The sequence below is a fragment of the Ptychodera flava genome, chromosome 8 (genome assembly GCF_041260155.1).
Source record: "Ptychodera flava strain L36383 chromosome 8, AS_Pfla_20210202, whole genome shotgun sequence".
NCBI lineage: Eukaryota > Metazoa > Hemichordata > Enteropneusta > Ptychoderidae > Ptychodera > Ptychodera flava.
The window spans coordinates 11,905,607-11,931,575 of NC_091935.1; the positions used below are offsets into that span (position 1 = coordinate 11,905,607).

The 25,969-nt window shown below is 37.7% G+C and overlaps 1 protein-coding gene across 1 annotated transcript in view; it reads left to right on the top strand.

The window, feature by feature from the left end:
- The first annotated feature begins 4,778 nt into the window (after positions 1-4,778).
- LOC139138498 (arylsulfatase J-like) overlaps positions 4,779-25,969 on the top strand; it is a 28,209-nt gene continuing 7,018 nt past the window's right edge. The window contains exons 1-10 of the mRNA XM_070706897.1: positions 4,779-4,895; positions 8,955-9,076; positions 12,806-12,916; positions 13,183-13,308; positions 19,196-19,247; positions 20,844-20,947; positions 21,590-21,714; positions 22,170-22,234; positions 22,797-22,898; positions 23,409-23,472. Coding sequence (XP_070562998.1) covers positions 19,212-19,247; positions 20,844-20,947; positions 21,590-21,714; positions 22,170-22,234; positions 22,797-22,898; positions 23,409-23,472 — 496 coding nt within the window. The 5' untranslated portion in view covers positions 4,779-4,895; positions 8,955-9,076; positions 12,806-12,916; positions 13,183-13,308; positions 19,196-19,211. The remainder of the gene's footprint in view (positions 4,896-8,954; positions 9,077-12,805; positions 12,917-13,182; positions 13,309-19,195; positions 19,248-20,843; positions 20,948-21,589; positions 21,715-22,169; positions 22,235-22,796; positions 22,899-23,408; positions 23,473-25,969) is intronic.

Consider the following 25,969-nt stretch of genomic DNA (forward strand, 5'->3'; position numbering starts at 1 on the left):
AATTTATCGAGATTTAGTCCTTCCACTAAAGAAACCAAAAGAAAGATGTAACATAGACTAGTTAAATTTAATACACCCCTTAATGGGAGCTACACGATGTGAAAAGGAAGGGAATAGTTTTAAGCCGTCATATTCTGAAACTATGAATTTAGAAATCGGCGATAAAACCCACTCTGCCTCCAATAATGGTTAATTTTGTGTGACTGAAGTGTACAAGATATGAAAAAGAAATGTAAGTTTCAAAAAAAAAGAGAGAGATATCAATGATGGTTCTGTTATAGTAGAAAGACAAAACATATTGAATATGAAACAAAGGAAATATTTGCTTTTCAGAATGAAGGTATATAACCCTTCCACTTTGGGTTTGTCAGAAATTATGAAAATATTGTGTGTAATTGTAGTTAAAAAGGGCCCATATTACTCAATATTTATGTATATTCATGACGAATTATATTAACTGTTGTGTAAAACTGTTTAACATACTTTCTTGAGTTATGTAATTTTTCTTATTTTCTTTATTTTATTACTGGTTATATGATTTTCATTTTACAGATTATTTTAATTGAAAATTCATGCAGGACGCATTCATAGAAAAGAGGGGAATGTTACAGAGTTCATTGACTTTGACATCAATTCTGCATAAAGGTTAATTATCAGGTTCAGACAGGTTCAGACTCGTTAATTATGTGCAATGATTATACCTCACGTGAGAAATCTAGCAAGTACATACTGTTTCGGTGTTTTGTGAGAAATCTAGCTAGTACATACTGTTCTGGTGTTTATGGTCTTGGCCACTGATACATGTAGGTACCTTGGAACCAATACGTCGGGGAGAAACGTTGCATTTCATTTGTATGTAAATAAAGATTGTACGCATTGAATTGTATATAGAAGGTGTCTTCACGAACACCAGCTCAGACGAAGGGACAACATCTTCAGAGAATGAACTATCTGGCAATATGTAGCATCAATTTATAAGAAATAAACGTTGTTATCTTTGAAGACTTGGAGTCTCTACGCTGTTTCTGTATCCCGATATCCTCTCGCATGGCGATTCCCCGAGGAAGATAATTGTCAATGGTAATATAGTAGATGTAACTTTTTTATGATTTTTCCACTATTTTGTTCTGAAGCAAGAATATTTTCTTTTTATACTCCCAAAACATATTGAAAAACACAGTATTCAGTTTGTCAACTCAACCTGTACATGAGTAGACCGTATTGATATGTTTCAATCCTGGTCCGGCCTAGAATTCAACTGAAACAACAATGAACGTGTGTACTCGCTGAGTTGAGAAGCTGAATACCGTGAATCTCGATATGCTTTGGGAAATAGCGGTGGACCGCGATATTGGACAGTATTGTCGTTCATATAGTTTAGAGCACTAGAACGAATTTAATACCAGTGAAGAGCAATTATACCGTTTCTCCGCATATCAGGTGGGAAAAAGGCAGGTGTTTTCGCGTGTGTATCTCATCATAGACCCTCGAGGGTTTATGGTCTGATGTTCTGAGATTTTGTTTATTCGGCTGATTACAGAGACACTGTCATTGAAAGCATTGCTATCTATAGTTGAAATAGTGTGAAGTCACAACGATCCAGAGGCCGACGTACAGCAAAACAACGAGTACAAGGGACACCATCAGACCTAGTTAATAGAGACACGCTATCTGAAATGGGTGACTTACATTGTAGTTGGGATCTATGAATCAATATAACCTCAACCACGTCAGGAAAGAAAACATTTTAATCGCGTGAGTACAACAGAAAAACGACTGTTATTTGTAACGTGTTAAAGCCCCACTACATATAACCGACATTTGTTGACCTCGAAATATCTTCCTATTCTCTCCTGATTTTCTCTGAATTCTGCCCTCTTTAGAAATATGGGTTTTTACTGCATTAGGAAACCATTTCCTTTGTGAAACATTTGACAAGTAAATTCAAATTTCAACGGTAATTTTTATTTTCTGCCATTTTCAAAAAATGGAAATTTAAAAGGAGACAGAACACACAGTGTCACAGTTGCCATTACATTGGCCTACTCTGTGCAGTTTATGTGAAGATTTCAGTGCAGATATGCATAGTATCCACGGTTTTTGCTTTTTTCACATTGGGCTGCGATGTAATGAGTGGGCACACATTTAGTGTAAGGGAGCCGTCAGTAATTATAGGGGTTGGGCCTGGGGAATTCCATGCACACCTGTACTGTAAAATGTAATCATCCTCCCCCTTTCCAAAATTCTAAAAATTGACCCTTTCCCAAACCACTGCAGTATTCTCTCCAGGAATAACTGAAACAGTATCAGTTAATTTACATAACAATTGGTTTAATTGTTATGTAAGTAACGAACAGAAATTAGGGGGGCTGGCGTTTTGGGAGGGACGGTCGCAATTTATCACGCAAGCATTTTTGAAGAGATGATATTTCATACATTTGCGGAAGGGTCAACATATTTTGTGCAACTAAAAGAAGGCAAGATGTGGCTGATATAGTGCATCACCAAAAAATATCAAATCATAATACATGATGGAGTCTATCAGGCTAACTATTGACAATTGTCCCCGCAAAACAAGCTATATCTGTTCATTCATATATGTTTGACAATATATTTAAATGTACTTTGCTTGAAGTGGGAAGCAAAATGTGCAATTATGTACAAGAAATTAGATTTTTTGATTACACGAAAATGTTGATTCGCTATACATGGTCTTTGAGGAAACTCTGTGTATTTATGTACGCTTTATTATTGATATTAATGTTCTTGATTAGTCTACGGTAGTCACAAGTCCATGTGTGTGCAAGAAATTTGATTTTGGAATTTCACCGAAATGTTGATTCACTATACAGGTAGCCTATGAGAGAACAATAAACAATATAAAACTAACAATATCCGTGCATTTATAGACGTTTGATAATTGATATACACTTTACCACCTGTCCCATACGTTTTTGTCTTTTGTCTTTCATCAGTTTTAACTGCTGCATGTTTAATGTAGAATCCAATGCATCTTCTTTGCTTGTGAAACTTGTCGATATTGTGTGTGTATTTAAAAGAATCGATATAATTCGTCGGTGATTTAGAAAATATCATTTGGACAATCGAAAATTTGGCAGTAAATCAGCTTCTGTCAATAGTGACCCTCCCCAAAATAGGTTTATAAAAAGTGACCTCTTGAACAGCTTTGTAAAAAGAGACCCCCCCCCCAAATCCCCGGCCCACCCCCTGTAATTACTGAAGGCTCCCTAATCTTTATCTCGTTCAAAATTACACCTGCAGTCCCAGTGGGTAGTTAGTAATAAGTGCACACACAACTAAATTAGTACATTCTCACAAACTTATTTTAGTTTGAAAGTAAAATTATAAAAATAATGCTACAAGATACAGCTAGTGGGGCTTTAAGTTGGTCAATAGGTTTAAGCGAAACTTAATGTAGGTTAAAGAAGTCAAACCGTCCAAAATTTATCGCCATTAGTCTGATTTTCAAATCTCAGTCGTTATTCAGTAGTAGCTGTTCTAACACAGGGTGATCGATTTGTCTGGTGTATTTTGTTATCTGGAATATTGATCAGCAGGCAACCAGTAAAGAAAAGCTGTTATTCCTTCATCGTTTAGTGTATTCAGTCCCTATGACGTCATCAGTGTTCTTTTCATTCAACGTTTGCAACGCAACTTTTGAGTACACATTTACGGGAATAGAGCTGGCTTACCTGAAACTACACTAAAACATGCTTTCTATAGCGGATCGTGTGCAGAAGTGATTTGCGATGCTGCATCCAGATTGCACACATCCATTAGCCTGAATCTTTCGCGTAAAATCCATAATTGATCAAAACGCAGAGAAATTATGTAAAACTGTGATAAATGTTTTATCTTTGTCTAAAACACCCACAATCAATTTTCATTAAGTGTACAACCACATTTATTTAATTCCTCGAGCCATTTAACTTGTATACGATCTTATTTTACACTAACAATAAAGTACTGTTTGCAGTATTAAGAATTTCTTTTTGCTGTGATAAAAATGACCGATCTTCCCTGACACTCTCCTGTCATTATATAGATAAGATATTTTGTGCAAAGAAAACAATTTCCGTCAACATATGAACGACGGACTTCTTAGTTGTAATTCATTGAATGCCCCTCCTTAAACAATTTATCATTACGGTCCACTGGAACGTCCGTCAAAAATCACGTGATCATTTGGCCCAACTAAATGTCGTTGACGTTTTCAAGTTTCGTCTGTCGCAATATCGGGCGAACTTGGGCGTGTCCACCACAGTTGTGTTGGTAACGTGTGGTCGTTTGTTCAGGAGAATATTTAAGAATTCTATAGACACACAAAATATATTAACCTTGGCTATATATCACACAAGAAGGGGTTTTATTAATTTTTTTTACACAGCCTGCTATTTACGACTTTTGAATTTCACTAATATTATGATGGGAAGCATTCTTTCTCAGCTGTGGCCGTATTATGCAACGTCAGTTTGTTTTTACTGACATGTCACTGAAGATAGTGAAGTACTCAGATCAAGAAAGTGACATGCTCAGATGGAACGGTCACCTATTCGCAGCGAGGCCACACAATCATTTGGTATCTAGACCAGTTTCATGTGCCTTCAGGGTGCACTCCTACTATATGCACGCAAAGTTTGGTTGCACGTGATGACCTCGCTTTGAGAGGTGGTCCTGTCGCCGAAACCACAAATCAATGATATCATTCATCATCATTATCAACGGTACATTTTTTTCTGGAGGGGGTCACCATTTTAATGCTTGCTCGCCTTAATTCGAATCGACTCGAATCAATGCACACAGAAGCATCAGCGACGGTAACAAGTTGATATTGCGTCAGAGCCATCATGGAAACCAGGCAGAGAAGAAATCAGGTGAGTGATTTGAGTGAAGATTTGACCAATGTTAGAAATGTAGCTTACAGTGTGCAGAAAATATAATGACACACTTTTTATACCAATATCTTTCTCCGCTGCTCCTGAGAAGGTGACATTCTTATCCTAGTCAATGTATCGGAAAGACTTGAGGTGCAAAAGTTGAAGCAACTTGCAACTCTCATACGACAGAAATTATGCTCCGTTTAGGAAGCCGCAAAACAGAGAACTCCAGTTACTCTGCAGAGCGCGTTTCAAGTTCAACTTAAAAGGAAAAAAACACAATATGCTCACATCGTAGGCCGTAAATCACTATCGAGTGATACACGCTAGGGCGAACTAAAGACAGACAATGACGGTAATGTTAGAATATTAAATTTGAGGTAATCTGATGCGACAGAAATAATGTCTACGTATGGAATGAAATGGATGCGGTTGAAGTAAGAAATCGAGACACAAAAGCGATGGCGAATTAATATAAAGGACGAATAAATCATTTGGAGATGGTTGGAGTGACAAAACAAACCTGACCTCCTCGATGCTCCATTGATGAGATACTCCAGCGTAACAATATATGGGCCAGTAGCTGTATGTTTTGATGTTCTTTTACTATTTTTAATTTTTTTGCGAATTGAAAGTCCTTGATCTACTTCTGTTCCCCAAAGCATGTTAAATAAACATAAGCATTCAGCATGTTACCACAGCGTGTATACGCTGCTAATTTTTTATGTTTGAATTCTAGTCCGGACTAGAATTCAATTGTCAACAAGAACAATACAGTCTATACAAGAGCGCAGGCTGATTTGACAAGCTAAATGCTATTATCTCAATATGCTTAGGCGGAGTAGAATAAGAAACTTACGGTAAAAACAAAAGTAGGAAAATTTCATCAAAAGTTACAGCCAATGACCCTTTAAAGATGGCGCACTATAAAATGCCAAACATTAGTAAGATTCCATCCTTCTCCGCAGCTGTAATTTAAATTAATCTGTCGAAACCCCGAACTTTACTTTGATGCACATCTGCAAAGTCTTGATTTGTTACTTTAAATCTGTTTGTTGACTGTGTGATTTTTCTTTATTTGTGGATTTTTTCGCGGGGGGGGGGGGGGAGAGGGGATGTCACCGTCCGACGTAATCTCCAGGAAGCAAACATTTCCACAGAAGGCTGGCGATACATAGACCTTTACTTTATTTCAAACAAGACTTGATAGATATGATTACCAGTTCAGACCAGTGTGTTCACAAACAGTTCACCAAGGCAATGCAGATGTTGATCATGCACGTGAGGAGCTGTTCACTTGGCGTTATCGCAATGTTCTGTGCACTGGTCAGATTCGGGTCACAGTGCTATTTGTCCTGTTTAGTGCAAATGTACACTAAAAGATCGCGCACTTTTGTGAACGCCGTTAAAAACGTTGAAAAATGCGTTAATAAAAGGTAGAGATTTAAAATTTTTTGAATCAAAGTACAAACAATAAAAAATGACTTTTTGAATATTAGATTTCCAGAGTTTATCAAATGATATTGCTCTATCAAAAATATTCGAGATTCTGCCCTTACGTCTTGCAGTCAGTGTTCTGTATTACCCAGTAGAGCTTAAGGTAGAACGCACCTCGGGGACAGATATTCTGACTCTCAAACTTTTACAATTCTTTTCTGACCTACCACTTGTGGGGGCTCATTTTAAAGCTCTTGGTGTAAGAAAAAATGTCACGTTCTTAGTTTTTCGAAAAATGGAAATTTTATTTCTCTCTATAGAGTTAACACAGGGATGGCGGCCATTTGAATTTCAAATATCGGTAAATCTTGGTAATTTGTTTCTCCAGTAACAAAATTTGCACGGTGACCCACGACTTTTAGTCTTGATTTTGAAAGAGAATTGTTTAAAGATTCCTCGAAGAAAGTTAGAGCAAAACTTTAAGCTTCCAAGTCTTTCACTTTCGTGGCGCTTACTACCTTAACTGATTTTTTTTTCGCCAGCAAATATGCAGCCGGCCAGATTCTGCGTATCGCGATGGACGGGATATTGATAATATGAGATATTAGAGTGTATCTGCTCACTAATCGGAATCCGGCCTTTGTCAAAAAAAGAAGAAGATAAAGAGCGAACGAAAGATAAAAAGTGTGCGCACTCACAGTTGAAACGCCGATATTTCTCATGTCTTCTATGATTCAATTATTATAAATATTTCATGTTCTGCTCTGTTAATGGAGATCGATGACAGGTCGAGTCAGTGGCGAGTTTCAATGTTGATGTTTCGTCTTTGGAAGCGTTTTGAACGTTGTACAGCATCGCTTCCAGATCAGGAATACGGGGTCCTCTTGCAATGACCGCGTCGAACGACCACGTACGGCTGAGCTGACCAAGGTAAACCAATGACGCATATTATGAGCTGTCATAAAAATTTGCTTTACGCACCTCTTGAATAACAAATCCACATGCATACCTTTGTTCAACAATGCGATGGCCAGCCCATGCATCTGGCTTGACTGCCATCTTACTCAAACCACAAGGTAGCCTCGCAACGCCAGCGAGTTGTACCCGTCCTTCAATCATCACGTAGACGACAATTCAATATTCAGCGATCGACTGATAAAAGCACGTGACTGGTGACGATGACATCGGCAAGGCGGGTCAGGGTTGCGTGGATCTCTACACACAGCTGCACATGCGTTGGCGGGGAATGTTAATGCCAGAATAATGAGATGAAGCAAAGGTTGTTATATCAAGACAAATTGATGGGTTATCTCGTTGTCTTCCTTTCTGCCGACGCAAGTTGTTAATGATGTCTCCATGTTCGAGTCCCTAAAGCGATAAACCATGCGTTATCAGTCCACGACTGTGTAATTTGCAGAGGTTGTTTGGTGATTTGAAGCCATTACTGGAGGTTCACATTCCATAGAAATATGCCATTCGCCACCAAACATTCTCTTATTCACAGCCCATCTATACATGTGTCTCATTACTGGCAATTACCAGCTTAGAAGTACATTTTGTAATGTCTACTGGCAATGAGGGCATCCAAACATTCGCGGAAATCTTTTTCAGACGCATTAATTGCGGCAGAGATCTTAAACGGTGATGGCAGGGATTCTGTAGAGTTTCATGCATTCTGTCATGGGATTGTGTTGAATGTAAACATAAATCTCAGAAACATAAGTTTGAAGCTCTTGTAGAAAGCGGACAACTTGTGCTCTACTCAACAAGATGAAGGAAGCATTCCAAATCTGTAAATTCAAAGCATTTGAGCCCAGCTCTTCGAGCAAGTTTTACAATCAACGAATCGTGGTCGTGGTAAACAACAACATACGCAATTTTTCATTACATTTTGCTATGAAAATGATTTTAATAAAACAGAAAACGTTTACAGCTCGTCGTATAAGTTCTTTACTCTTGCGATTTAGGGCGGACATTCAACTCATTGGCGGAAAATGTAAGAGTTCTAAAATGAATGATTAATTGTTCTCGGATAACTTTCGAATAAAATTGTGACGTGTGGAGAAAACGTTCATCCTGTGGATATGTGAACAATAACGATAAAATCATCATCATCATCATCATCATCATCTTCATTTTCATCCATTCTTTCATTCATCATCATCATTATCATCATATTGATTGATTGATTGATTCATTAATTCATTATCATCATCATCATGCATTCATTCAATCATTCATTCATTCATTTTTTATTCATTCCATTATTATCATGATCATTATGATCATCATCATCATCATCATCATCATCATCATCATCACCATCATCATATTCATTCATTCATTCATTCATTCATTCATTCATTCATTCATTCATTCATTCATTCTCATCATCATCATCATCATCATCATCATTATCGTATCGTCCGCCAACAATCACCACAGCCATCACCGCCATGCCCATCATTGCTATCATCTTCATCATCAACTCCAACAACTCCAAGCCTGAACGCTAAACGCCTATATCTTAGACTTAGAGAGATTTAGTCGTATTCTACAACTTTTCTCTATTTCTTATCGTTGTTTTCTGTGATGTTTCCACCAATTTCCTCTACACAGGGATCAGCTGGTCAATCGTCGTCTCTGCATGGTCGTCAGACGACAAGGGACAGCGCTCATGTACTCCCTACTTCCTGCAGGGTTTGCTCATAGGAGGCGCTGCAATAATGTTAACTTTAAAGGTAAGGGACTGGACATAAATTACGGGGGGTGGGCCGTTGTTTTTTGGGGGTGGGTCGTGCAAACCTATGGGTTAGGGTCACATTTTTTCATACATCAAAGCTGAAATTGCATGTGCACGTATTGAAGAATATGGAATACTGAAAAAAGAAAAAATACCTCCTGGCACTTTCATTTTCTGCCATTTCCATTTTCGGCGCGCCTTCAGGCGCAAATTTCAGGTATAATAAACAATGTATTGATGATCCAAGCAGCCACATTGATTTAAGTTGTCATGATTTCTACTTATTCAACTCCTCTATTGTGCATAAATGTCCCCTATAATGACTCTTTCAATAACAATTAGGGAGATCACTTATTTGACATCATTCTCCCATTGACAATACATTGGGTATAGGTCGGTGTCAAACGTTCATGTCGCTGTGTGTACATTTTTTTTGAGGACATTGACAGAATACAAACTATTCAGAATAGTGCATAGTGTCATCAATAACAACTGGAAGCTTCAGGTCGAACAACTTTTGAATAACAATTTAGGATCAGATAACCTATGAGTTATTTGTAGTTTCCTCATAGCCTACAATGTATAGTGAATCAACATTTCGGTGAAATTCCAAAATCAAATTTCTTGCACAACCATTGACTTGAAACCACTCTAGTCTAATCATGAATATTAATACTAATAATTAGGTGTACATAAATGCACAGGTTTACCTAGTTTTGTATTGGAAAAAAAATTATTCATAGTTTTATCATAGACTGCCATGTATAGTGAAGGACATTTCAGTAAAATTCCAAAATCAAATTTCTTGCCCAACTATTGACTTGAAACCACTCTAGTCTAATCATGAACATTAATACCAATAATCAAGTGTACATAAATGCACAGATTTTCCTATTTTTGTATTGGAAAAAATTGTTAATAGGGTTTCATCATAGACTGCCATGTATAATGAATCAACATTTCGGTGAAATTCCAAAATCAAATTTCTTGCACAACCATGACTTGAAACCACTCTACTCTAATCATGAACATTGATACCTATAATTGAGTGTACATAAATGCACAGATTTTCCTATTTTTGTATTTGAAAAATTTATTCAGAGGGTTTCATCATAGACTGCCATGTCTAGAGAATCAACATTTCAGTGAAATTCCAAAATCAAATTTCTTGCACACACATGGACTTGTAACCATTTTAGTCTAATCAAGCCCAATTATGTCAATTATTCAGGGTCCATATATGCACAAATAGTGCATATTTTAATTCTGAAAAAAATTTTTTACAGTTTTGTCATAGACTCCCATGTATAGTGGATCAACATTTTATGCGAAATTCCAAAAACAAAGTTATTGTACACAGATGCACGTGTTACCACCTTCTTCTAATCAAGCACAATTATGTCAATTATTCAGGGTCCATATATGCACAAATAGTGCATATTTTTAATTCTGAAATTTTTTTTTACAGTTTTGTCATAGATTCCCATGTAAAGTGGATCAACATTTTGAGCGAAATTCCAAGATCAAATATCTTGTTTACATGTGCACTTGTAAACAACCCATGCTAATCAAGTATATCTATATCAGTTATTAAACATCTATAGATGAACAGATATTGCTAGTTTTATACTGGAAAATACACGTTCGTAGTTTTCTTATAGTCGACTACCATGTATAGTGAATCAACATTATCGATGAAATCTAAAAATTACAATTTTTTGTACAGGCATGCACTTTTTTCCTGCTACTTCAAGCAAAGTACATTTCCATGAATTATCGAACACATATGATTTGATATTTTTTGGACAACGCGTTATATCGGCCACATTTTGCCTTCCTTTCGGGGGGCGACTTAAAAAGTATAGCAAGTCAGAAGGGGATCTTGAACATATTGCGGGTTTGTTGGGGGTATTGAGTAACAGGGGAGGGTCACTTATTTTCATGCACGGATAAGGGGGAGGGTCACTAATTTTTGTGCATGAACTTTTGAAGGGTCACTATTTTTGACGCAGCGGTGTTTCGAAAAACACCGGCCCACCCCCCTGTAATTTATGTCCAGTCCCTAAACTCAATGAGAATTTAATCACACAAATAACACGTATTATATATTTTTGTCCATGATCTATGTTTGCATGTTTCGATGGCTTATTCATTGTAATTAACTGCAAAGAATTAAAAGTTTTCTGTGGATGGTGATGGTTAATAAGATCGAAGGCAACACGCAAACAGCAATGGGGGAAATTTAAAGTTTTGGTTGTGTGCGAACACAACCATCCGACAGATGTAGCCAGCTCTGCTGACGAAACGAATCTTTAGTGGGAATGTAAACTGGTTTATCCTCGTAAAAATAATAGTTTATCTAGTTCATACATACATATAGATCACCTGTAGTAGTAGTAGACATATGTATGTATGTATGTATGTATGTATGTATGTATGTATGTTATGTATGTATGTATGTATGTATGTATGTATGTATGTATGTATGTGTGTATGTATTCTTTTAGAAATCTAAGCTGAAATTGTTTTCAACTTACGTTTTTCAATTCTCGAATGTTCTACTACTTTGTCTCCGTACTCAGTTGCCTAAATGTATCTCGTCACTCTGACGTTTCAAGCCCCGCCATCATCTTATCGTTTCTTATCACGCAAGTTCGTCTTTTAACCTTTTCCGACCGTTTAATCACTTCATGAAAGCCTGTACATGATACATGTGACGATTGGAACTGTGTGAAGGTACAAAGGGTGTGGGCGCTCTCGTGCGATACGTGAAATCGTTCCCCATACCGAGCTTGGTGAAGTTACAGGGGCAAGGTTGTCCATCAAACTTCCAATCAATCCAGTATCGTGATTAAGACATTCCAATCAGAGTCGAAAGTGCTCTAGAAGATCGAAGAATACTAATAGGCCTATTGGTCGGTGAGATGCTTCGACGGCTGGACAAAGTATGACAATAATCGCTCCCTGTCCTACCATGCAATGACCCATAATTTGTTATCGTCACGCCTCAGACTAGATAATCAGTCGATTTGGAAGCAGTGTCAGCGTCGACAGTGCGCATAATCTGTTAACCTTCCTTGATGCCAAAAATTACCACAACCGAAGGTTCAATGACGGCGTATCTCACGTGATACAAAGGTCAATGTTAAAACACAGGTCATTCGAGCACAATCTTACATATTGTGGGGTTAACATTAAAAACCTTCACATTTTTTAAAAAGTATACGAATTAGATTTGCATCATAAAGTTTACCTTATTGTACATTCTGAGGGTATGGGAATTTTTGTGAACTTCACGTTTGTATCTCGCAAAGTCCTCGACACAGCCAGATTTGTGTGGAGCGTATATAAATCTGCTGACTGTGGCGAAGTGCTTTACTCAGTTCACACGACAAAGTCTTCCAGATAGCTTTGACCACAGTCACCTGTGTTCAATTCCACTCTGCGTCTGTTCGCCCCATAGACGTGTGTACATATGCCTGAGACATGTAAGGGATGGCCGGCAAATGTACACATGTCTATGGGGCGAATGGACTAAGAGCGGAATAGAACACAGGTGACTGTGCTTTGACTTGAAAAAACTCAAGTAGACAAATCGAAAAAGTGTTCAGATACAATTCTTGAGATAAAGATACGCTTTCTGTGCAGCCATGCCATTCACACATCGACCGATATTTTACACAAAGAGAGAGCTCACTTCTGTTTCTTCGTGTTTGACATATTTCAGCGACAGCACCTGACACAGTAGTTAGGCATGCACGTGACAGTACTGACCATGGGAAACCCGCCGAAAAGACCAAGAAACCGCACATCGTGTACTTTATGGCTGATGATTTAGGTAGGTTTAGGTAGCGCATTTCGGTGTTCATGCATGTATAATCACGTCTTCTATATTTTTTTCCTGTATGTCTCATTGTTCCGTATCTACCCGAATGTCTGTTCTCTTATCGAAATACTTTCATCAAACCGCTTCCGATGTTTACATTCGTCCCACAAGTACCTTCCAACACCTGCCTTAGCTAACTTCATGTTGTTTTTTAACTTTAACCTCCGACTTTAACCACACAACCAATGCGCCACCTCACCTGACATGGCCTCCAACAGGATGGGATGATGTGAGTTGTGAGTTGTGAGTTGGAACAATCCGGATGTGATAACCCCGAACATAGCAAGACTTGCTGGCGAAGGCGTGCTTCTGAACAACAGTTACTCACAACCTTTGTGCACACCGTAAGTTACTTAATGATGTTATGTAGGTCATTCCCCCACACTCATCATGACCTGAGTTCAATTAGTCTAGAACATTCTCAAGGTCACTGCCCTTAATGACCTCACAACCTTGAATTCAATTAGTCATGTTTGGAATGTTCTGGAAAGTTGATTAGTTGTGTAAGGGAGATAATTTTAGAACAGTAATTAGCATGTCAATAAAAGTTCTAGATTGTTCTTATATGCCTTTATAAAAGGGACGTGCACAGCTCCAGTCAGACTTTTGGGATCGTGTCTCTTGTGTGTTACTAAACTCCAGCAGTAGTCATTCTCAAGACTTTTCAAGACCTTCACTGCCAACGCTGGATTTATACTGTGGTCTTTGTGCAGCTTCAAGCCTGCAAGCCAAAGGACTGTTCATTCATCCGACTGACTGTTACAACTCTGAGACTGGAGCTCTGCCGTCCCAGCTGAGATAAGTAGTCTGTACACTTTTAAAGCTTGTACTCTATCCCTGACTTAGCAATTAGTTTTATTTTTGTAATAAATTTTGTTTAAACGTAAACTGCTGAGTTCACCCTTTTGTTCGTTTTCTCTGCACGTAACAAATTGGGGGCTTGTCCGGGATACGAACATTTTGAGCCGTTTGACAACATTTTGCCAGCCTTTTTAAAACTACTGTATACTGTGAACTCAGCGAAATTTAATCATGGCGGAATTTAAACCAGAGGAAATGGATGACCTTGATCAGGACACATTTGATTCCCTCAGAAAAGACGACCTCATAACACTGGCCAATTTCCTTAAAGTAGAAGTCAAAAGATCTATGCGCAAGAGGGAAATACAGTACCGTATTGCAAAACATTTAGTTGATTTAGGCCAATTTGAGGAATCCACCCTGAAAGATTATGAGCCCGAGTCTACCTCTGAACTCAGAAAATTAGAATTAGAAATGCAGACAAATTTGGAGATCAAGAAACTAGAATTACAAATAGAAAAAGAAAAAATACAAATGCAGTTAGAAATGGAAGAAAGACAGAGAGAGAAAGATAGGCAGGAAAGATTAGAAATGAAACGTTTAGAGCTTGGACAGTCAGGAAAATCCTTCCCTTCACACGGTTTTGACATCACTAAGCATTTCAGGTTAGTTCCCCCTTTCCAAGAAAAGGATGTTGATAAATATTTCCTTCATTTTGAGAAAATTGCTCAGAGTCTGAATTGGCCTAAGGAGTCCTGGTCTATGCTTTTGCAGAGTGCTTTGGTGGGTAAAGCCAGAGAAATTTACATTCAATTGTCAGTAGAGCAGGCTTCAGATTATGATTCTGTGAAGGAATTAATTCTCAAGGGCTATGAGTTGGTGCCTGAAGCTTACCGTCAGAAATTTAGGGATTGTGAGAAGGTGAAGGATCAAACTTATGTTGAATTTGCTCGAACAAAAGAACAACTGTTTGATCGTTGGTGTTCTTCGGAAAAGGTCAGTCAGAATTATGACAAATTACGACAGCTTGTTTTGATTGAGGAATTTAAAAGGTGCATCCGGAGTGACATCAAGACATTTATCAATGAACAAAAGGCAGATACATTAGAGGTTGCTGCACGTTTGGCCGATGATTACTCATTGACCCACAAATCTTCATTTCTCAGCAAACCATCCCAGTCCTTTTCCTACAGAAACAATGCAGGTAAATTTACTCCTCCTTTTCATCCAGAATTTTTCAAAGGAGAGTAGGAAATCAAATGAAAACAGTTCACAAAATTCAAGTAACACTCCCACATCATCAGATCCCAAGTCTCAATCTCCTTCTGACAAACAGTTTGGTACACTTTCTTGTAATTATTGTAAGAAAGACGGCCATTTAATGTCAGATTGTTTCAAATTGAAAAGAAAACGTGAAGGTCAAAGTGGTCAAAGTGGATCTAAGCCCACCGGCTTTATTTCTTCATCAACTCAATTAGAGTCTAATAATGTGTGCAACACATTTTCTGAGGTTAAACCCCTCTTATCCCCAATTAATGAGGTCAAGGTCAATTCTTCTCAAGATAGCATTATGGGTATTTTCGAACCATTTATTCATGATGGTTTTATATCACTTTCTAGTGATTTCTCTTCCGCTACCCCTGTCAAAATTTTAAGAGATACCGGGCTTCCCAGTCTCTTTTGTTGGCAGATACCCTGCCGTTTTCTGAAAAGTCATTTTCAGGTTCTAAAGTTCTATTAAGGGGGTAGATTGTAATGACTACATTCCTGTTCCTCTCCATAATGTCTATTTGTCTTCGGACTTTGTTTCTGGACCTGTGGCTTTAGGTATTAGGCCTTTTTTGCCTTTTGAAGGGATTCACCTTCTTCTTGGAAACGACCTTGCTGGGGACAAGGTCATTACTAATCCACTTGTGACTGATAATCCTACTTTAGATCAGGATCCAGAGCCAATTGAACAAGAGATACCCGATTTATTTCCTTCATGTGCTATTACTCGAGCCATGTCAAAGAAAACTTCCGAGAATCAAAATACTCTCAAAAATAATGTCACAGATGTTGACTTAAATGACACCTTTCTCAGTCAGGTGTTTGACACGGATCATTCCGTTATCCCTCGTGGATTTGAAACTTCCAGTAAAACTTCTGCTGACCAAAGTCAGACATTTTCTAGATCAAATCTCATTGCAGAACAACACAAAGACCCAGATATTTTGTCTTTGTTTGACAGGGTAGATGATGAAGGTAAAACTTCAGATAGCTCTGTTTCCTATTATACAAAATCTGGTATTCTCATGCGTAAATGGAGACCTCCAGAGTTTTGGTTGATGACGATTGGGCTATAAAACATCAAATTGTGGTTCCAAAGCCCTATCGTGCTGAAATATTGCGCCTGGCCCATGAAACCCCCTGGGCTGGTCACTTAGGAGTCAGGAAAACTTATCATAAAATTCTCAGTCACTTTTATTGGCCTAATCTCAGGCAGGATGTAGCACATTTCTGTAAAACTTGTCACACATGTCAAATGGTAGGAAAGCCAATCAGACCATTCCAAAGGCCCCTTTACAGCCAATTCCTGCATTTCAAGAACCATTTAGTAGGATACTAATAGACTGTGTTGGGCCCCTACCAAAAACAAGATCAGGAAATGAGTACATGCTGACAATTATGTGTACATCAACTCGGTTCCCAGAAGCCATACCACTGAGAAACATAAAGACAAAGACTATAGTGAAAGCTTTAGTCAAATTTTTCACTTTATTTGGCCTCCCTAAATGTGTCCAGTCCGATCAAGGCTCCAACTTTATGTCTGGAATTTTTCAACAAGTAATGGATCAGCTAGGCATTAAACAGTATAGGTCATCCGCCTATCATCCAGAAAGTCAGGGTGCCCTTGAGCGATTTCATCAAACTTTGAAAAACATGATTAGGACCTACTGTTTTGACACAGAGAAGCAGTGGGATGAAGGAATTCATTTTCTGCTCTTTGCTGTTAGAGAGTCAATTCAAGAGTCTCTTGGTTTTAGCCCATTTGAGCTTGTATTTGGACATACAGTCCGTGGCCCACTTAAGCTCGTTAAAGAGAAATTCCTGTCTGACGACGATGATTGTCTGAATATTTTGCAATATGTGTCAGATTTTCGTACAAAACTCTCTAAAGCATGTGAATTAGCCAGAGAAAATCTTGAGTCATCTCAGCAGTCAATGAAAACCAGATATGATAAAAGCACCTCAAAACGGAAGTTTGAACCAGGTCAAAAGGTTCTTGTTCTACTTCCGGTTCCTGGCAAACCACTCCATGCTCGTTACTTTGGGCCATACCTAATTGATAAGAAATTGAGTGATTTAAATTACATCATATAACACCTGACAGGCGAAAACAAAAACAGCTATGTCACATAAATATGCTTAAGCCATATTTGGATAGGGATAATCCTACTAAAACAAAGCCTGTCAGTACAGTCAGTTCTGGCCATTATGAAGATAGTGATACTGAAACTGACTTGAGTGAAAATACTCTAAACTCAAAGCTGGGCTCGGTCAAGCTTCAGAACTCAGAAATCCTGGAGAAGCTGGAGTCTACAAAGTTGGCACACCTCCAGCCAGAACAACAACACAGGTGAAAGAACTGCTCCATGAATATAAACACCTGTTTCAAGATGTTCCAACAAGGACAAACATCATCTACACAACGAAGATGTCTGCGACAGTAATCCAGTGGAACAACATCCAGACAGGACTGAATCCTGCGAAAGCGGAATATCTCCAGGAGGAAGCCAAGTATTTGCCGAACAATGACTTTATAGAACTCAATAAAAATAACCGGACTTTGCCATGCATACTTTATGCCAAATTCAGTGCCATTTCAAGTTTTCCAATACCAAATTGCAAGAGGATAGTCATGGGACAGATCATCCTGTTTGCTATTTTTTACAATTTAGCAAATTTAACAAATCCCAGAGAAACTAATCCCAGAGAAACTACTCTACAATTGAAAAGAGTGTTTATCTTTGATATTAGCTTTACAGCATTTTGAAGTTTATGTTACTTCTTCAAATCAGCCAATAGTGGTTTATATTGATCACAACCCTCTTGTTTTTCTGCAGAAATTTAAAGGCAAAAATCAGAGATTGCTAAGATGGAGTTTATGTTACAGGAGTTTAATCTTGATATTAGACATATCAAAGGCAGAGACAATTTAATTGCAGACTGTCTCTCTCGTATTTAGAGTTTATTGTTGTTCACTTTCAAGAAATTTTACTTTAGAGTAAAACAAAATTTGAGTACTTAAATCCTTTTCAAGATTACATTTGTAAAAGAAAGATTTTTCTTTGAAAATTTTCTTTTTTTGAAGAGGGGGTGTGTTATGTAGGTCATTTCCCCCACACTCATCATGACCTGAGTTCAATTAGTCTAGAACATTCTCAAGGTCACTGCCCTTAATGACCTCACAACCTTGAATTCAATTAGTCATGTTTGGAATGTTCTGGAAAGTTGATTAGTTGTGTAAGGGAGATAATTTTAGAACAGTAATTAGCATGTCAATAAAAGTTCTAGATTGTTCTTATATGCCTTTATAAAAGGGACGTGCACAGCTCCCAGTCAGACTTTTGGGATCGTGTCTCTTGTGTGTTACTAAACTCCAGCAGTAGTCATTCTCAAGACTTTTCAAGACCTTCACTGCCAACGCTGGATTTATACTGTGGTCTTTGTGCAGCTTCAAGCCTGCAAGCCAAAGGACTGTTCATTCATCCGACTGACTGTTACAACTCTGAGACTGGAGCTCTGCCGTCCCAGCTGAGATAAGTAGTCTGTACACTTTTAAAGCTTGTACTCTATCCCTGACTTAGCAATTAGTTTTATTTTTGTAATAAATTTTGTTTAAACGTAAACTGCTGAGTTCACCCTTTTGTTCGTTTTCTCTGCACGTACAATGACTTAAACAAAAGCAAATAAGCAACTAATGCACGAAAATACTTACTTATTGGGACATCATAAAGTAGTGAGTCATCAGTGGTTGCAAGTGAAAAATGGAAACACATCTAAGTTTGAAGCCGCAATACTTGCAAGACTTGCCGGCGAGGGCGTGCTTCTGATCCACATTTATTCACAACCCTCGGACATGTCATTGCCTAAAGAACAAACAGCTAAAAGAGCAAAACCGACATGCAAAATCGAACAAGCGTCTACTATACACTAATACAATTTACGTATTGAGATATAATTAGGGGATGAGTCACGGATGGCTGCAAGTGAAGCCGCAATACTTGTTGCCGATGCGGAGGTAGAAGGTCCCGAGACAAGCGGGATCAGTGGTACTGATATAAAAATAAAGACTGACGGACCATATTTTGGCATTTTGCGTTTCATTTTCTCTGAAATGAGCTCATTGTGCTTCATTCAAAAATGCTACTTTTCAAACCCACACAGGAGCCGAGCAGCGATAATGAGCGGATACTACGCTCATCGAGTTGGTTTACAGGTGGGTGCTGCATTCTTTGCTCGTGTTTTTAGTTGGCAACTCTATTATGTGACCAAGTTGATGAATCCTAAATCATTATGAACAGTTTATTTTACCTATGAAATTAGCGAGAGTGATACTTGATCGTTTGTGAATCGCCTCCTAAAACATCACATCCGTCCGCTAGTTGCTGGTAGAAAAAAATTAGTTCTTTCAGGGTCACCTTGGTCTGAAAATAGTACATTTATTGCTCGAATTAACCCTGCATATAAAAATTCTCTATAAAAATAGTTCAGACTTTTTGTTTTGAATTGCGTGACATTAAAATTCAGCTTCCTGATGCTGCATTGAAATGCAGAAGTTGGTTGATTAAATATTTTGAATGCCGTTTTCTGTTAATACATACAATTATTGATGATTTCCAATAAATCGTATTTCCTTTGCTATTTCACGGATGGTCTAGTATCATGATGATGTGACATGCCTTTAGTTGAGCAAGTCACCTTTGTCGGAATGTCACCTTTTCATACTACATTTTGCCATATTTCGGCTAAGTAGTGCTGGAATAATTACAAAAACTACTACCTATGGCAATTATGGATTATTCTGCTAACCACAACTCCATTGAACTGCGCCCTCTATCATTCCGTTATACAAAACTGCAGAATAGCTCTCCCCATAATCGTTGCTTCAGCTATTTGTCGATTCAAATATTTTTCAAACAATCACAAAACCGACATCATTAACCACTTACGCATTTGCGAATCCCCAAGATGAGCTTTATCTTTACCAATGATCGCCCTCTTGTCGTTGGCTTTCATAGTGAAAACGTTTGTTGGAAACCATATGTAAGTTTCGATCCAAACGCAGAGACTCTTTGGGACCTCAATATCATAAACTTATCCGGAAAATCTGTCAGTTGGAATAACACGAGAAAATAGCTGGCTGCCTCTGTCGTCTTTGCTAGAAGTCCAGGGCCCAATAGCTTTTTTTTACGGCCTCCTTGGAAGTAATTCACCACCTTTTTTGTAGTTTTGCCATTCTTCAAGCATCGCACCATCTCAAAATATTCATTGAGCACAGGGGAACCAAGAAGCATAAATATATAGTCAGGATTTTTAAGTTGTAAAGTTAATTAGGTTATAGAGTCTCGGGGACAGATATCAGGACTCAAATTTTTACAATTCTTTTCTGATTTATCACTTTAGGGGCTCATGTTAAATGTTCACCGTCTTTGTTTTTCGAAAATCAAAATTTTTTATATCCTCAGGGAGTTAACACAAGCTTGGTGGACATTTTGAATTCCAGATATCTGTAAAAATTTGTCTCTCTAGTGCCAAACTTTGCGCGTTGACCCCTTAATTATACTCCTGATTTGGTAAGAGAATGGTTGAAAGTTTCATTGAGCAACGTTTGAGCAAAGCAAAAGTGTAAGTCTTTCACATTCGAGGTGCATGCTACCTTAAGAGCGCAAAGTCTACTCCTAGATAAGGAAAATTCACATCATTCTTTGCAAGATTTGTCATAAATTCGGACAGTCCTAAATGATGAGCTGTTGTCGAGACGGATCATCTCTGATATTACGGCAATTACAACTTGACCATTGTTATCTTGCAGCACCAAATTCTGTGGTCTCCTCAGCCACACGGCTTGCCTCTTGATGTGAAACTTCTTCCTGAAAAGCTGAGAGATGTTGGATATAGAACGCACATGCTTGGAAAGTAAGACTTAAGTCAATATCCCCATCTTTCGGCTGTCTCTATATACAGTATGTATGTATGTATGTATGTATGTATGTATGTATGTATGTATGTATGTATGTATGTATGTATGTATGTATGTATGTATGTATGTATGTATGGTCTACGTATACGTATGTATTATCTATCTATCTATCGTATCTATCTATCTATCTATCTATCTATCTATCTATCTATCTATCTATCTATCTATCTATCTATCTATCTATCTATCTATCTATCTTCTATCTATCTATCTCTATCTATCTATCTATCTATCTATCTATCTATCTATCTATCTATCTATCTATCTATCTATCTATCTATCTATCTATCTATCTATCTATCTCTCTATCTATCTATCTATCTATCTATCTATCTATCTATCTATCTATCTATCTATCTATCTATCTATCTATCTATCTATCTATCTATCTATCTATCTATCTATCGATCGATCGATCGATAGATCGATCTATCTATCTATCTAGCTGTATACACCTATTCGGGTCTTCGCATGCCTTCTTCATATCACACCACTTTTTATTTTTTGAGATCACTCTGTGATCGAATTTCACTGAAATGGTAATTACAGAATATTGGTGCATTTTTTGTGTATGACAGGTGGCATTTGGGAAACTGCAAATGGGAATATACACCAACCTATCGAGGATTTGACAGTTTCTATGGTTACTACAATCTTTTGGTGACGCACTTCGATAAGATGCATCGCACCATTCAAAATCAAGGTGAGCGATAATGATCCTCTCACTGAAGACCCCTATTGCCATTCAGCGGATCTGTCGCTGCATATTGTTATTTCAAAAGGCAACATTAGTTCAAGAGAATGTTTGTGTACACGAAATGAAAATGATGTCGTTCAAAATATACTGTAAACTGAACGTTAAATTTAAGATTGCACAATCTGTCCTTGTTTGCTAGGTTACATGTCTGTCTATACCAAGGATTCACGATTTTTTTACGAATTGTGCCAACCCAGGCTATCCAAAGATTGACTAATTGGCTGCTAACAACGGCCTTGCATAAAAGTTGGTATGATGTTGCGTTAAATCTAGCACTTACGGTGATTCAACTTTCTTCGATAAAACTACGGTTTGTTATGAGTTAAAAATCAAACTGATAGCTTTTTACTGGTCGGAATCAATAGCAGAGTTGAAACGAGTTCATTCTTTTTCGCGAACAGACGTCGCCGGGTATGATTTTCGAAACAATACAGGTGTAGTTGAGAAAAGCGATGAATATCTGACGGTAAGTTATGATCTGCTTACACTGCGATGACGTAAGAGCAAGTTTAAACATTTCGTATATGCAAATAGGTTACCTTCTTTTCACCAGAAAACGGGCAGGATACTTGTAGTATAATTTCAAAAATATCTCACTTTGAAAGGTAAAGAAAATTTGCATGTTAGCTCGTCACAACAAATGAACAGCCCAGCTGGTTATTTCAAGTTTCCAGTGATTGTGCAAGCTGAGATTATAGTACCTATGATGAACGCTAAACTTGAAGGTCCATCGCAAGAGGGCACTGTCCGAGAGCCCTAGCTCAGCACACATTGAACTCAGAGCATCATCGAAATTTGTGTTTGGATTTCCCAATTATCAGGCTTTCCAGAACTTACTATTGTGGAGGATTATGTGGTGATGATTTTCAGGGTATATTTTGACCTTCATGTGCGAAGTAGAAGTTACTACGTGACAAATATTCGTCGGTACAAATCAAGACAATCTTGTAGTACTATAGTATTTGTTGTGTTTGTAGTAGTGTCATTGTGTACTCTGATGCGGTGTTTTGAATTGCATTGCATCGCAGGAAATGTTGGTTCGTAGAGCCGAGAAGCTCATCAAGGAACACAACGTCAACGAGCCTATGTTTATGTACTTTGCTATCGATCTTCCAAAATGGCCAAGTGAGGTAGGCACTCACGTTACTAGGGCAAAGGAGTCGGTGCTTGAAAGGAATGCATTGATCTGGTCTTCTTTCACTTTTTCTACAACATGTAAAGGCATACTAGAAAACATTAAACATGAATATTGTGGGAAAAAGTTCTGGCCAAGATTGATTGAAATTAAGTCCTTAGAAACTGTGAGTCATTAATTATTTTGTCGCAATATCCGAACCTATTTTTACCATAAGGCATTCAACTTTAACTTAACTTTAACTTTTAATTTAACTTACACGTGCCACGAGACTAATAAATTAAGGATGAATAACAAGCCTGACTTGTAGCGTTCTTAACGTATTTTGAATAATCCAAATGAGACTCTGTCATAAAATTACAACAAAATGTTTGTTACACGATTATCCAAAAAAGTATTTCACTGGCACATTATAATAATACTTCATGATTTTAACCGTGTCATCGTTGGACAACGAACTTTAATCAATGATTAATGAATTATTATTCTGTTTCTTGAACGAAAGGCCCCTCAACGATTTGAGGATTTGTACAAGAATGTCAAAAACATCGACCGTAGAAAACTCTGTGGTAAGTACACGTTACTACGTTGACACGGGAGATCAATATATCGGCGGGACATTGTTGACAAGGCACTTGCGACAGGCAAACAGACGCGAGTTTCAACTCTTGATTAAAGTCAACTATCGTCTAGGCTATGAACTGATGACGAAAGCAAGAAATGCTACTTATATCATAAAAATATTATTTTGTGGAGACGGAGGTTGCCGTTTTGGCGTGAAAAAGATATCATATTATGTATGTCGTCCTGCTTCAATACCCATCCACACTGTGATAGTGGTGAGAGGTGTATCATGATAATACATGCAATGTGATACGTTTTGTAAAGGTCTTCTTGTCCAAAATTTTCTTTGACCTTTTCTCCCACACGTGCTGCCCTCGCTCAAGAGATCCATAGATCCGTCCCTTGGGCTCATTGTTAGCATGAAACGCCGCAATGAATGAAATTCTATCATTGGCGGACTGATCAGAGGCGTATATTCTCTAGACTTTGCACACATTATGTTATATAGGATATACAAAATAAAACTTTTGCCTGAAAACTTGTATGATCATAGCCCTTTTTTTGCTTAAACCTTGCCTACCGTTTTCGAACAAGCTATCCCTAGGACACTTAGAGCCTGAATTTTCCACCAGAATTTGCTATCTCATTGTACCTTTGAAACTATGATGACACGGTTCGAAAAACGATTCTATCGCAGAGAAGACAAGGAAAATCAAAGTTGATTTTCTAATTGCAATGTAGTATTGTACTGTGCTCTAAAGAGCGAACTACTTTATTTTGAAGGAATAATAGTCCATAGGCTGGAGGGGCCCACCGTGCACCCCCCCCCCCCAAATTAACCTACTACATGAGTATTTTTTGTTCTTTGGGATCTGCTGAACTAGAAAAAAGATGTTAACATTGGATATTTTAGGATGCACTACCTGTCTGCACTGGTTTTTGATTTGTATGTACCGCAAAAAATGGCGAAAAATGGGTAGGGGTAGGGGGTACTATATCCTCCCCTAAATTGAGTAAACTAGCATGAAATAGCACAAACCTTACATTTTTGGAAAGCTCAGATACTGCTCTTTCTGAGAAATACCAACATTAGCAAAATTAATTTGTGTACATAGAATAGGACGACTTTAAAATGATTTTTTTTTTGACAATTTTGAATTTTTTTACCCAAAATACCATGTAACAATTGTGATTTACTTTTTATTAAGCAAAATTTTCACAACTTTTTGTGTTTAACTTATTTATTCCGACATATTAAACAGGGAAAAAAGGTTAACATTAGATATTGAACTATACACTACTTCTCCGGAGTCAATTCTCAATTGCGTGTATCTGTATGGGGTGTGCAAAAGCTAGGGGTAGGGTACAACATTCTTTCTTGATGAAGTAAACTTGCTTGAAATGCCATATACCTTATAGTTTTAGAAAGCTTAGATAGTGGTCTTTCTAAAATGCAAAAGGTTTTAGTAAAAAATATGACGTCATAGAATTGGATAACTTTAATTCGATTTATTCTGGTAATTCAGTATTTTTAACAGGAGAAAATATGATAACTATTGTTTCCTCCCAATGAAGCAAATCAAACAGATTTATGGATGTTATTTACTAATTGCAATGAGCTGAAGAAGAAAATAAATGTCAAAATTGGGTATTTACAATGCATTGTTGTCTCTATTCACTAAAATTACAAGTTTTGCTACATTGGTATATCGTGAATGGGCATTCTATTGTTATGCAATGAACTAATGCACAGCCTTAAAAAGAAGGCTTTAAAACGCGCACACATAGTCATATTGCCATTTTCTCCTTAAAGTAAATAGATTGTCGATCACTGTCTATTTTTATAATTTACTTTTTAAATATTTTTTTATAACGAATGTGCTTCGGTAATACTGTGATTTTGCGGGACCCTTCAAATATGACTGTTACAGCTGCAGGATCCCGATATTTTTTTCTGTCAAAAGTTTATTTCAGGTTTCTAACATGTACTTGTAGCAAATAACACAAACTTAATACACAGCATTGCCCTTTGTATTATGTCTAGGTAAATAATTGGTAGAATTTAGATTAGTTTTGACAGTAATTTCCGACATAAACTTTTGGGTATGGGGTAAATTATGGTCCTATTCATGGAAACTATAGAAGATATTGCGTATTGCTATATACCATCCCATAAGCCAGGTCATGTTAAACAGTAAGCTCAGGAGATGACGTACATGAAGACAGGTTTGACAAAAATCCATGTCGGTCACAAAATCGTGAATTTACAGTACCCTCCAAAACATGACCGTAACAGCTATTGAGTCCCTATATTTTGTCCGTTAAAATCCTATTTCTTATTCTAGGGATCCCAAGGCTTCTGAAAAATACAGGTTTGTTATCCTGTGGGGGTGGGGGGGGGGGGTTGAAGGTGCATGTAGACGCCTCCTCTAGCCCACGGCCTAATAGATTGTTGTAAAGCTTGGTGTATTAGTAAGACAAGGAGGCATAGACAATTTTCCA